Source organism: Alosa pseudoharengus, unplaced genomic scaffold (genome assembly GCF_046254945.1).
Source record: "Alosa pseudoharengus isolate Yale_2024_CS ecotype anadromous, Long Island Sound unplaced genomic scaffold, YU_APseudo_1.1 YU_APseudo_1.1_scf_6, whole genome shotgun sequence".
Lineage (NCBI taxonomy): Eukaryota > Metazoa > Chordata > Actinopteri > Clupeiformes > Clupeidae > Alosa > Alosa pseudoharengus.
Genome location: NW_027468848.1, coordinates 4,464,233 through 4,478,138, shown reverse-complemented (window position 1 = coordinate 4,478,138; position 13,906 = coordinate 4,464,233). Strand labels below are relative to the sequence as shown.

General features: G+C 45.8%; 1 protein-coding gene across 3 annotated transcripts in view; it reads left to right on the top strand.

Moving 5' to 3' along the window:
* LOC143106499 (endophilin-B2-like) overlaps nt 1–10,715 on the top strand; it is a 27,329-nt gene extending 16,614 nt beyond the window's left edge. The window contains exons 6-11 of one of the 3 annotated variants that reach the window (XM_076270783.1): nt 1,406–1,468; nt 4,910–4,933; nt 5,067–5,156; nt 5,493–5,593; nt 7,215–7,410; nt 7,792–10,715. In XM_076270783.1, coding sequence (XP_076126898.1) covers nt 1,406–1,468; nt 4,910–4,933; nt 5,067–5,156; nt 5,493–5,593; nt 7,215–7,410; nt 7,792–7,899 — 582 coding nt within the window. In that variant the 3' untranslated portion in view covers nt 7,900–10,715. Of the gene's footprint in view, nt 1–1,405; nt 1,469–4,864; nt 4,934–5,066; nt 5,157–5,492; nt 5,594–6,386; nt 6,729–7,214; nt 7,411–7,791 lie in introns of those variants that run through there. The other 2 variants (XM_076270782.1, XM_076270784.1) reach the window with 2 other exon arrangements.
* The last annotated feature ends 3,191 nt before the right edge of the window (nt 10,716–13,906 follow it).

Sequence of the window (13,906 nt, the reverse complement as noted above, 5' to 3'; positions counted from 1 at the left end):
TAATACAATCAGCTGACCTGATCATGTGACCAACTAAAAAAGCTATTTAGAATGCTATTGATCCTCCTCAAAGATTTAGAAGACGGTCACTTCATGTTGCCTTGGGAACCAGAGGTCATTTCCACGACTGGGGCGGTGGGTTTAATAACAGATTCCTCAAAAAAGGATCATACATTTTGACCCCACCACTTTGGATGAAGACTGCAGGCAGGGGGGGTCCATATTTGGCTCGACATCTCTGTCAGCGCTTCTAGAATTTTCTAGACATGACATGATGACACGTTCCTCTTTCCTCTTTTGGTTAATCTTCCTTCAGCATAAACCTCAGCTGTAAAATCACACCTGATGGCCTCTTTCTTTCAACTCCCAAATTTTTTATTTTGATCATGCCCTGTCTTTGAGTTGAAGTGTGAGGTTCGTTTCAGTTGCTACTTGAGATGCACGACACACAGCAGCTCTCTCGGTCACATGATTTTCTGACCATGATGTGTGGTCCAAGCCTGCCGTCATCCAGCCACAAGCATAAGAATGTGATATAACTCCTGCCATACACGTCCTGCCTCTGCGTATAAGCCAAAAACTCTTGTACTGTGTATGGGTTTGGGTGTGTGTGTGTGTGTGTGTGTGTGTGTATGTGTGTGTGTGTGTGTGTGTGTGTGCCTGCGTGCGTGCGCGTATGTGAGAGAGAGAGAGCGCTTCTGAATGAGCCGGACATGATCCACACCCACTCAGCGCAGACTCGTGACTCTAATTCTCCTCATGGAGCAGCCATATCCACCTAATGTGCCACAGCAGGATTTATATCACAGACAGACAGACAGCGCATTCACCCCAGCCCTGAGCTCTGAGCAGACCGTCGCTGGGATTATCCTACTTTAGTTACACATCATCACTTTAAATGATCTCAAGAGTTTCAAATCAGAATAAGAATGGTCTGACTGTGGGGAGTTATTGATTCGGCTGGGCTTCGTATTCCGCAATTGGAGTCTGATAGTGATGTTATACTGATTAGGGTTTAGCAGTAGGAATCTGATAGTAATGTTATACTGATTAGGGTTTAGCAGTAGGAATCTGATAGTAATGTTATACTGATTAGGGTTTAGCAGTAGGAATCTGATAGTAATGTTATACATTAATTTTTAGATAGATAGATAGATAGATGGATACTTTATTGATCCCCAGGGGATCCTACAGTTTAGCAGTAGGAATCTGATAGTAATGTTATACGTTAATGTTTAGCAGTAGGAATCCGATAGTAAAGTTATACGTTAATGTTTAGCAGTAGGAATCTGATAGTAATGTTATACGTTAATGGTTAGCAGTGGGAATCTGATCATGTTATACAGACTGCTGTGTTGGAGGTTTAGGTTACTCTAGAAATGGCGTGTTGGCTCTCTGCTTGCAGGCTGTTCCAGACTTCCAGGAGACCAGACCGCGCAATTATGTTCTGTCTGCCAGTGCATCAGCGGTAAGCAACACACACACACACACACACACACACACACACACAGTGACTCGTATGGATGCATGAGACGCACCCTACTGACCTCCTTCATCCTGGAGTCTGACTCATACTCTCAGCTGTTTCACTCTTTCTCTCTTTTTCTGTCTCTCTCTCACACACACTCTGTCTCTCTCACACACACTCTGTCTCTCTCACACACACTCTGTCTCTCTCTCACACACACACACTCTGTCTCTCTCTCACACACACTCTGTCTCTCTCACACACACTCTGTCTCTCTCACACACACACACTCTGTCTCTCTCTCACACACACACACACTCTGTCTCTCTCACACACACACACTCTGTCTCTCTCACACACACTCTGTCTCTCTCACACACACTCTGTCTCTCTCTCACACACACACACTCTGTCTCTCTCTCACACACACTCTGTCTCTCTCACACACACTCTGTCTCTCTCACACACACACACTCTGTCTCTCTCTCACACACACACACACTCTGTCTCTCTCACACACACACACTCTGTCTCTCTCACACACACTCTGTCTCTCTCTCACACACACACACTCTGTCTCTCTCACACACACTCTGTCTCTCTCTCACACACACACACTCTGTCTCTCTCTCACACACACACACACTCTGTCTCTCTCACACACACACACTCTGTCTCTCTCACACACACTCTGTCTCTCTCTCACACACACACACTCTGTCTCTCTCTCACACACACACACTCTGTCTCTCTCTCACACACACACACACTCTGTCTCTCTCACACACACACACTCTGTCTCTCTCACACACACTCTGTCTCTCTCTCACACACACTCTGTCTCTCTCACACACACACACTCTGTCTCTCTCACACACACACACTCTGTCTCTCTCACACACACTCTGTCTCTCTCTCACACACACTCTGTCTCTCTCTCACACACACACACTCTGTCTCTCACAAACACACACACTCTGTCTCTCTCTCACACACACTCTGTCTCTCTCTCACACACACTCTGTCTCTCTCTCACACACACACACTCTGTCTCTCTCTCTCACACACTGTCTCACACACACACACTCTGTCTCTCTCTATCTGACTTCCTTTCTAGCAATCACTCTTTCTCTCGCTAACTTTCCTTCTACCTTTCAAACAAACACACACTGTCTCTCTCTCTCTCTCTCACACACACACACTAACTCTCTCTCTCTCTTGATTTGTATTATTCTAATAGTAGGGTACCTGCTGTCCTACTTACTGTAGATTCTCTCTCTCCCTGTTTTACACACACACACACACACACACACACACACACACACACAGACACACACACACACACACACACACACACACACACACTTGCATCTCTTGTATGGTAGGGCTCCTACAGTACATATAGTCTTTTCTCTCGCTATCTTGGTCTCCCCCTCACACACACACACACACACACACGTGTGCTCATTGCAATACTCTCTGTCCTTCCACATTTCTCAGCACATTCCATATCTGATTGCATGACAACTAGCACTTGTGTTTGCTGGAATTAGTTTGCCTCCAAAATATGTGTGTGTGTGTGTGTGTGTGTGTGTGTGTGTTTGAGTGTGTCTCAGTGGGCAGAGGTCATTGTTTTTTGATGTCACCAGTTTTTTACTGTGAGAATGACTGTAGTGACCAGAGGCCCAGTAGCCCAGTGGCTGATAGTGAATGGGCCTATTTTTGACCTCAGTCATGTGACCCTGTGTGTGTGTGTGTGTGTGTTTACTTGTGTGTGTGTGTGTGTCCCCGCTTGTATGTGTGTGGCCATGTGGAGCTCAATAGACAGACAGCACTCTGTCTTTCCCTGTGCCATGGACACCACGTGGCAACACACTCCTGCATGCTGTGTGTGTGTGTGTGTGTGTGTAAGTATAAATACTCTTTTGATCCCGTGAGGGAAATTTGGTCTCTGCATTTATCCCAATTCGTTCATTACACACTAATCCCGGCACAGTGGGCTGCCTGCAACAACAGCGTCACTCGGGGAGCAGTGAGGGGTTAGGTGCCTTGCTCAAGGGCACTTCAGCCGTGCCTACTGGTCGGGGTTCGAACCGGCAACCCTCCGGTTACAAGTCTGAAGTGCTAACCAGTAGGCCACGGCTGTGTATGTGTTGTGTTGTGTTGTGTTGTGTTGTGTTGTGTTGTGTTGTGTTGTCTTGTCTTGTCTTGTCTTGTCTTGTCTTGTGTTGTGTTGTGTTGTGTTGTGTTGTGTTGTGTTGTGTTGTGTTGTGTTGTGTGTGTGCTTCTGTGTGCTTCTGTGTCCTTCTGTGTCCTTGTGTTTTAGTGGAGTGTATTTATGATGCAACTCCTACGTGGTTGGAGGATAATACAAGGATAGATAATTGTCATACACGATGAGTGCTGAACCTTTTTCTACAGTCATTGGTCATACATGCGTGTGTGTGTGTGGTTTGGGGTCCTGCTGGTTGGCGTGTGTGTGTGTGTGGTTTGGGGTCCTGCTGGTTGGCGTGTGTGTGTGTGTGTGTGGTTTGGGGTCCTGCTGGTTGCCGTGTGTGTGTGTGTGTGTGGTTTGGGGTCTTGCTGGGTGGCATGTGTGTTTTGTCATTTGTCACTTGAGTATTCTTGTGTGCTGTGTTGTTGTAAAAGTGCTGAAGAGGAGTGTTTCTGTATTAGTATTGGTGCCTCTGTGTTTCTGTATTAGTATTGGTGTCTCTGCGTTTCTGTGCTGGCCCCAGGTGACGAGGAGCGGTTGAACATGGCCTTGTGTCTGGACTGGCGATGGACACAAGTGGTTTCATCAGTCTGTTTTGTGTGAATGTGCTAAACCCTTTGTTTTGGCTGTGAATAATGCATGATGCCCTTGCATAATACTGGCTCCATTGTGCTGTCACTGTAGTGTAGTGGCCGTGGTTGACCACTCCGTGGTGTCATCAGTGTCCCTCATAGAGCACAGCTGCTGCACATACAGCTCTGGGAAAAATAAAGAGACCACTGCACATTTTTCTGATGTCATTCTAAGGTTGCTGAGTGACATTCGAGTGAGTTGACGGTCATATTCAAAATTAAGAGATCACTGCAGCTTTGAAAATGACTGTCAACTTCTTCAAATGTCACTCAGCAATTGTAGGATGACATCAGAAAAATGTGCAGAGGTCTCTTCATTTTTTCCAGAGCTGTATGTGTTCACTTGACCTCTGTTTTGTCACAATAACACATTATTGGTATTCTACTGTGATGACTGTAATATTCTAACCTGAGAACACCTTTACTAATTTTGATGTTATCGGAATGTGTGTGTTTTTGTGTGTATAACCATTGTGACATCATAAAGAATGCTTAGTAATCCATTATGATGTTGTCCTTAGTGAATGTTTGTCTCCATTGTGACATCAGAATGTGTCTCTCTTTCCCTTCCCGTGCGGCCATGGGCTCTCTCAGCTGTGGACTGAGGAGGTGGACAAAGTGAGTACGACATGACCCCCAGGGACACCTTGGGACATATTTCAGAGCAGTGAGATGGAGAGGGTATGGCAAGTGAAGTGGGACAGGTTTAGTAGGATTTTTGTCGAGTCATTTTGCCCTGTCTCTGTCCCAGGCTGAGCATGAGCTACGTGTGGCCCAGACGGAGTTTGACAGACAAGCGGAGGTGACACGCCTCCTGCTGGAGGGAATCAGTAGTACACACGTGAGTTTGGAACACAACACACCTGCCTCACTGAGTACAAACTGTTTCAAACCGTTACTCTTTTGAAGACCTGTTTCTTCTTATATAAATATTTTGTTATTTTTATATTATATCTATATTTTCTATTATATTTGTTATGTTTTGGGACCCTTTTGTATATGCTCCCTTGGTATCATGCCCATTGCATTAGTGTTGATGGCACCTTGCTCTACCAGTGGACCAACAGGGGAGATACTCTGACACCTGAACTCACAGAATGGGTTGGAGTAGCGGTGTATATTTCAGTGTGTCCCTGTAGGAGTTACATTTTTCTGCTCTGCATGTCTGGTCTGTCAGGTGAACCACCTGCGCTGCTTGCATGAGTTTGTGGAGGCCCAGACGGCCTACTACAACCAGTGCCACCGCGTCATGCAGGACCTGCAGAAGGAGCTGGGCAGGTAGGACACCCACCCGCCCGTTTTACCTGTAAGCTGTGACTCCTTAGAGATTGGGTGATGTGTTACCTGTAAGCTGTGACTCCCTAGAGATTGGGTGATGTGTTATCTGTAAACTGTGACTCCTTAGAGATTGGGTGATGTGTTACCTGTAAGCTGTGTGTCCCTAGAGATTGGGTGATGTGTTACCTGTAAGCTGTGACTCCTTAGAGATTGGGTGATGTGTTACCTGTAAGCTGTGACTCCCTAGAGATTGGGTGATGTGTTTTTCTTTGACTCCTTTCTACTCACTCAGTAACCCTGATGGCAGCTGGCTTTGGAACTAATTAAAGTCCTGTTCTGGCCCTGATCTAGCCTTGATTTAGCCCTGATCTGTCCCTGATCTAGCCTTGATTTAGCCCTGATGTGGCCCTGATCTAGCCTTGATTTAGCCCTGATGTGGCCCTGATCTAGCCTTGATTTAGCCCTGATCCGTCCCTGATGTGGCCCTGATCTAGCCTTGATTTAGCCCTGATCTGTCCCTGACATTGACTGGACTCGTTCCAGAGTGAGCTGCTATGCGACTTCCCTAACTGTGCACGTGACTCCCTGTGACCTTCCTAACTGGGTGTGTGACTTCCTGTGACCTTCCTAACTGTGCGCTTGACCTCCTGTGACCTCCCTAACTGTGTCCGTGTCTGCTTCTGACCTTCCTAACTTTGCTCTCAAATTCCTCCCCTGCTCTCAGCTCTCATGCGGATGCGTAAGTACTGTATGCCACAAACCCCATTTTTGGTCTTGTATTTTTTCACAAAAGGCAAATCCAAGCTGCTAACTGGATAAAAACACAGGCATCATCATCATCAACAAAATCATCTTTATCATCAGAACAACAGAACAGGACACTTTTCATTCACTCTTAAGATCCTGATATAGAAAGCTACAGTAGATAGAAATCATCAGTGATAAACATAATTACCAATTGCTGTTATTGTTTTTAATCAAATTCCAATATAAAATGTCAAAGCAAAACCTATATAGTGCAGCTGTAACTTATTTCACCATTTATTCCTCAGATTTCTTACATTTACATTTTACATTTACATTTACATTTACATTTAACATTTACATTTCTCATCAGCAGAACCTCCGTTCAGCAGCTTTAACATATATTTATTTATTTTATCTAAGGTTTATTTGACAACATATTGATTTATTTTATCTGAGGTTTATTTGACAACATATTTATTTATTTTATCTAAGGTTTATTTGACAACATATTTATTTATTTTATCTAAGGTTTATTTGACAACATATTTATTTATTTTATCTGAGGTTTATTTGACAACATATTTATTTTTTTAGCTAAGGTTTATTTGACATGGACATTGCACATTAATAAACTAATTGTAAATGTGGCCGAATTGGCTATTTTATATCTGTTGTCCGAGGTGAGAGATTGGTTTAAATGTTTCTAGATCTGGGTGAACACAGTCAGAACAAATGGACTTCCATAGTGCTTCTCTGAAGCCTCACACTTACATGATAGCCATGAGGGAAAGAAATATACATCCTGGTAAAAGTAAACGGAAAAGAATAAAGAGTAAGACTAATGGAGTGATTGGACGGTCCACTCTCTCCTCAGGTTCTCCAGCTCCTTCGGGAGGAACCCCGGCTCCTCCCCGGACCCAGCGGCGTCTGCTTCCAGCCCAGCGGCGTCGGAGACGGACGTGCTCCAGATCGAGGAGGTCCAGCCACCAGCCAGTGGCACACGCAAGGCCAAGGTGCTGTACGACTACGACGCCGCAGACACCAGCGAGATGTCCCTGCTGGCCGATGAGGTGACCACACCCCCTACTCCTCAGATCTTTCATCGACTCACATATCATTTTATTTACATGACTTTTTAAAAAAGTAATACTATATATATACACATTACTTTTAGTTGAATGACTTAGTCGAGTGGTGAGTGAGAGCTCAATACAGGTGCATGGGAAGTATCAGCCCACTAAGTCAACTAAACAAGATGTAGTTTTTTAAATGTAAATAAAAGTGAATAATAATGAGGCTTTATTAGGAGAGGTAATAGGTCCTTGTGTAGTTTTGCAATGTAAACAAAGATTTTTTACATACATAAAGATTGTTTTGGTAAATAAAGCTTGTTTGCGTACATAAAGATTGTTTTGGTAAATAAAGCTTGTTTGCTCTCTGCTGTGTTCCAGCTCATCACAGTGTACACGGTGCCAGGCATGGACTCTGATTGGCTGGTTGGAGAGAGGGGAAACCAGAAAGGGAAAGTGCCCGTCACGTACCTTGAACTCCTGAGCTAAGAGGTTAAAAGTCATCAGCTATCTACGCACACACACACACGTCATACTCACACAAACATTCACACACACACACATATGCACACACAAAGACGCATGCATGCATGCGGACACACACGCACACGGAGACACACACCCACACACACACACACACACTACACAAATCACAAATTTATTTGAGTACACTGTTACAGACTATTTAAGAAGTACATAGTCCATTCACACGCACACACACACACACACACACACACACACACACACACCCATACACACACACACACACACACACACACACACACACACACACACACAAACACACACACATACACGCTTACACACACACACATACACACTTGCACACACACGCATACACACTTGCACACACACGCATACTCACACACTCCATGTTGACCTCTAATGAAGAATTGTCAGGTCAAATGAAGCCAAGCCAAGCGAACCCTGAGAGTTTACATTCTGCACTGAGAGCCCTGCAGCTTCCTCATGGGTCTCAGCACTAAACTCATGGGTCTCAGCGCTCAACTCATGGGTCTCAGCGCTCAACTCATAGGTCTCAGCGCTCAACTCATGGGTCTCAGCGCTCCCCAGTCATGGGTCTCAGTGCTCAACATGTTTCTATTTCCACGTGCGGAGCTACAGCTGGCGCCATCTTGCTTTATATGTGCCACCCGTTTATTTAACACCACACGCACATTATGTGTCACCAACCCCTGTTTCTTAGTGTCACTAGGATTATTCTGGACCCTCCATTACATACACACACGCACACAGGCATATGTACACACACACGTGCACACACACACACACGCACATATACACAATCACACACACACACACACACGCACACACACACACACACACACACACACACACACACACACACACACACAGTTTCTTCTCCTTAATATTTTTTTCCTCTGATTCTGACAGCATGCATTAAAAAGCTGACATACAGTTAATACAAAACAACTGAGAGAAAACCAAATAAACATCCCAAGAATACTACCAAGAATACTCGTCTGCCTAATCAGTGGACGGGCTGCATGACTGGCCACTGCTGCCCTCAGTAGCGGTAGCGTCCGCGGCTAGCTCATGTCCTTCCTGTCCCTGCTCCGTGCCTCTCACAAACACTTCCTGTGCCCCTCAGATGCCTCATGCCAGCTCAGCAGTAGGGAAGGTCAAAGGTCAATGTTCAATGACGCATGACCTTCCTCTCCTACTGTTTGCTGACACATGACATTCTCCCTCTCCCTCTCTCTTTCTCTCTTTTTCTCTCTTCTTCTCTACTTCCCGTGTCTCTTTCAACCATACAAAACAAATAAACACATAATTATACATGCAATTCTTACTACAGAAAACACAAAATAAAATTTTTATTTACACTCACACACACACAAACACACACACACACACACTCCTCTTTATTTTAGTACCCAGCTTGTGGGCTGTGCTGCCTTACAACACTCCACTAAAGGTCCCAGTCACAAGATAAACCCCGCCTCCGTTACATTATCTGCTGCTTTATTGGTCTCCTGCTCCCTAAGTCCCGCCTCCGTTACATTATCTGCTGCTTGATTGGTCTCCTGCTCCCTTAGTCCCGCCCCCGTTACATTCTCTGCTGCTTTATTGGTCTCTTGCTCCCTCACTCCAATTTGGACATCAACAGCCCTTTTGACTGGCACAAGAATTAGCCAATGACTTTACATATGCTGTACATTTATTCATCTAGCTGATGCTTTCACCTGCGTTAGAGTAACAACACACAGATGCTCTTCCACGCCGAGCAGATGCTGCACTCTCAACAAAATATCCATCGACTCTAAAAGTAGGAAAAACACACCTGCTGGACGGTCAACTGTTCTGCAATGTCCGCATGCAGGACTGTAACCCAGGTGAGGTCTGGATCTGGCCTGGTCAAGGTCCATGTCTGAACTGCCACAGGTCATGATTTGATAATATCATATCTTTAAATACTCCAAACATGCTTGATGAACTGCTATGTGTATCTGTGAGCCATGTTGTTTTTTTTTTTTAATTAAATTTGATGCCGCCACATTCCATGTGCCGCCATGTTTACGTGATTAAATGCGCTACAAGTCTCTGCTCTGCTCTGCCTGGCGTTGGGTCCGTTTGAAAGCCCTGTCTGCCTGCCGTGCTGCTGACTCCCTGTAATAACACTATAGAGCCTGTTGGACTCTAAAAGCAGAAATAGCAATCAACCTACAGACGCACACACACACACACGCACACACGCACACACACGCACACACACGCATGCATGTGAGTGTACTGCCACCTGTTGAGGCGTGTATTATGTACTGTTTATAACACACACAGTCATGTCATGGCCATGCACACAGCACCCCTGCGGTCTGCCTGGTGGTGGAGTATGTGTGTTTTCCAGCGTCTTTCTCTCTCTATGTCGTTTTACACAGCGCGCTAGCGTAGCACGCTAAGATGAATGGAGCACTATGATTGTGTCTGTACTGTCTGTCTGAAGGGGGCCTTTGTGTTGATGTTTGTTAGACTTTATTTCTTCTGTTTGAGACTTTGGATGTCCACAGACCAAAGCACTGAAACTGACACACACACACACACACACACACACACACACACACACACGCTCACATAGACACCAAGAGCCACTGTCTAGGTCTGTACTACAGCTGCGGTATCGCCCCCTGTTGGTTGATGTCGGTCTCTCTGCCTTGATTTCCTGTGTATTTATTGCCTGTTCCTAAGCCATGCTGATTGAATGAAAGCTTACTGGAATGTAATAAAATAAGCTTTATTGATACATATTATGATTTACATGTGTTTTTTTTATCTGCAGAACGCAAACCATCATATTATACAAAATATATGTCAACCACTGAAGAGCAAGTTTATGTTTTTACACATTTTCTGATTTTGAAAGTGCTTACTATGTAGTAATAGTATTTACATAATTGTTTAACAGACATGTTCCCAAATGAACACACATACACATTTCTGCCTAGAAAGCACCTTGAACACGTCGGTGTCGTGAGGTTTAGGTCTTACATAAGTTATATATTAAGGCAATGGTAATAGTTTATGTCTTACATAAGTTATATTTTAAGGCAGTGGTGCTAGTTAAGCACCGAAGGCAATCTTTACACACATTAGCTTATTCATTATACGCTGGTCAGCAATAGAATGGCCAATACACTCTGAAGAAGGGCGTCTGGCCCGAAACATCCATGAGCTGTTTAAAACATTTGGAAAGTACTGTTGAGTGCTGTTCTTGATTTAAAAACTTTAAATCCATTACCCCAATCTAAGGTGTTGAGTGCGTTATTCCATTTTTTTGCAGTGGTAATATTTGAAATTATTTAACCAAGTCTTCAAGATTCCAAGACTGTTGTAGGCTGTCTTACCCAGCAATATATGGCGTAAAGGACAGCACATGCTACACAAATAAATAGTGGATATCTCCTACACACAGAGAGCAATGACCGCATATATGATCCAGCCCACGCACACAAACACACCAAACATGAGGCTGAACATCACCAGCAAACGAGCCTTCTGAGACGCCCGCTCACCACCTCTGATGTCACCGCGCGCCAGGGCTGCCCGTGTCTACAGGTGGAGAGAGTGAGGGGGGAAGAGAGAGATGGAGGGAGGGAGTGGAGTGGGGGAGGGAGGGATGGATGGAGGGGCAGAGAGAGAGAAGGAGGGATGGACCGAGGGAGTGGGGGAGAGAGAGGGAGGGATGGAGTGGGGGGAGATAGATAAGGAGGGAGGGAGAGTTACAGGAGGGACACACACACAGGAGGACATTATGTGAGACCCACTGGTTAATTATCTATCAGCTGGCCTGGACTTTCAGCTAACTGTGCCCACCTCGTATTAGCATAGCTAACTGTGCCCACCTTGTATAAGTATACATAGCTAACTGTGCCCACCTCGTATTAGCATAGCTAACTGTGCCCACCTCGTATAAGTATACATAGCTAACTGTGCCCACCTTGTATTAGCATAGCTAACTGTGCCCACCTCGTATAAGTATACATAGCTAACTGTGCCCACCTCGTATTAGTATACATAGCTAACTGTGCCCACCTCGTATTAGCATAGCTAACTGTGCCCACCTCGTATAAGTATAGCTAACTGTGCCCACCTCGTATAAGTATACATAGCTAACTGTGCCCACCTCGTATTAGTATACATAGCTAACTGTGCCCACCTCGTATTAGTATAGAGTAGCTAACTGTGCCCACCTCATATTAGTATAGAGTAGCTAACTGTGCCCACCTCGTATTAGTATAGAGTAGCTAACTGTGCCCACCTCGTATTAGTATACATAGCTAACTGTGCCCACCTCGTATTAGCATAGCTAACTGTGCCCACCTCGTAGGAGTACATGAGGGCGACCAGTCCGCTCATCAGGCAGCAGAAGATGGTGACCAGCAGTGACTCCACCAGGTAGTCTTTAGGGAGGGGGGGCTGGTCCTCCCCCAGGGATGACCCATTCATGTACTACATGAGGGAAACACATGTGACGGTCAGCAAGGTCTGCTCTCAGCAGGGTGAAGCTTCAGGTTTCAGACAAAGCTGGTCCATAGAGTATTCCAGCATGTTTGTGTGTGGGTTTCATTTATTTAAGTATGCTTGTAATAGAACATTAATAGTTGAATAAATAGAGGATCTGTATCACAGTATTGTGTGGGTTAGTGAAGGCTATAGCCTATATGTTGGAGCAATATGGTTCTATATTGTATATATGTTGGAGTAATATGGTTCTATATATGTTGGAGTAATATGGTTCTATATTTTATATATGTTGGAGTAATATGGTTCTAATGGCACAAAACATACAATTTCTTGGTGTTTTTGTTCTTATGACATTATGAAATATTGAAACTAAAGAAATAACCAAATAATGATAACATATGCATTGCATTGACTAGTCCTGGCAGCAGTGTGTACAGCAGAGCGGTCTGACTTACGATGGCGTAGGGCGGGTAGCTGGCCGAAGGCATGAACTGGGGCTGGAAGAAGCCGGGGGAGTTCGGGGGGGGCTGGCAGGCCATCACAGGCTGGCCGGAGTAGTGGGGCGGGGGGTAGATGAGGTACGTCAGCTTTGGGTCGGGGGGGCTGTAGGGTGGCGGGTCTTCGGAGGCGAGTGGGAGGTCTGGGGTGTGGATGGTGGTAGGGGCATCGCCCTGCGACCCCCCCGCAACGCAATCGTCCACGAGCCGCCTGTCAGGGAGGTGTGTGTGTGTGTGCGGAGGACAGGGCGGGGGGTAGGGCGGGTGTATGGTCTGATTGCTGTCGGTGTCTGAGGAGGGGTTGATGGTCTGGTTGCTGGCGCTGTCGTAAGTGAGGTGATTGGTCAGGTTGCTCTCAGTGTCATAGGGTCGGTGGACGTGATGGAGACTGTCAGCGTCGGTCAGGGCATGAGCCACCTGGAAACTATCTGTGTCAGTGAGGCTATGGACCGCTCTCTGATTCTCCGAGTCGATCATGCTGTGAGCCGTTCGGAGACTCTCTGAGTCGTTGGCAGTTCCTGATGTCTGGATGCTGTCTGTGTCGAGGGCAGGGCAGGCCGTCTGGACGTGCTCGGACTCGTGAGCTGGGCAGGGGCGTGGGCTTGGGTTTGGGTGGGGCCTGGAGCGCAGGAAGTCCTCAGGTTCTATTACCCCCTGAGGGGCAGATCCCACCCCCAGGAGGGGGCCACACACACACACTCTGTCTCTCTCACACACACACACTCTGTCTCTCTCACACACACTCTGTCTCTCTCTCACACACACACACTCTGTCTCTCTCTCACACACACACACTCTGTCTCTCTCTCACACACACACACACTCTGTCTCTCTCACACACACACACTCTGTCTCTCTCACACACACTCTGTCTCTCTCTCACACACACTCTGTCTCTCTCACACACACACACTCTGTCTCTCTCACACACACACACTCTGTCTCTCTCACACACACTCTGTCTCTCTCTCACACAC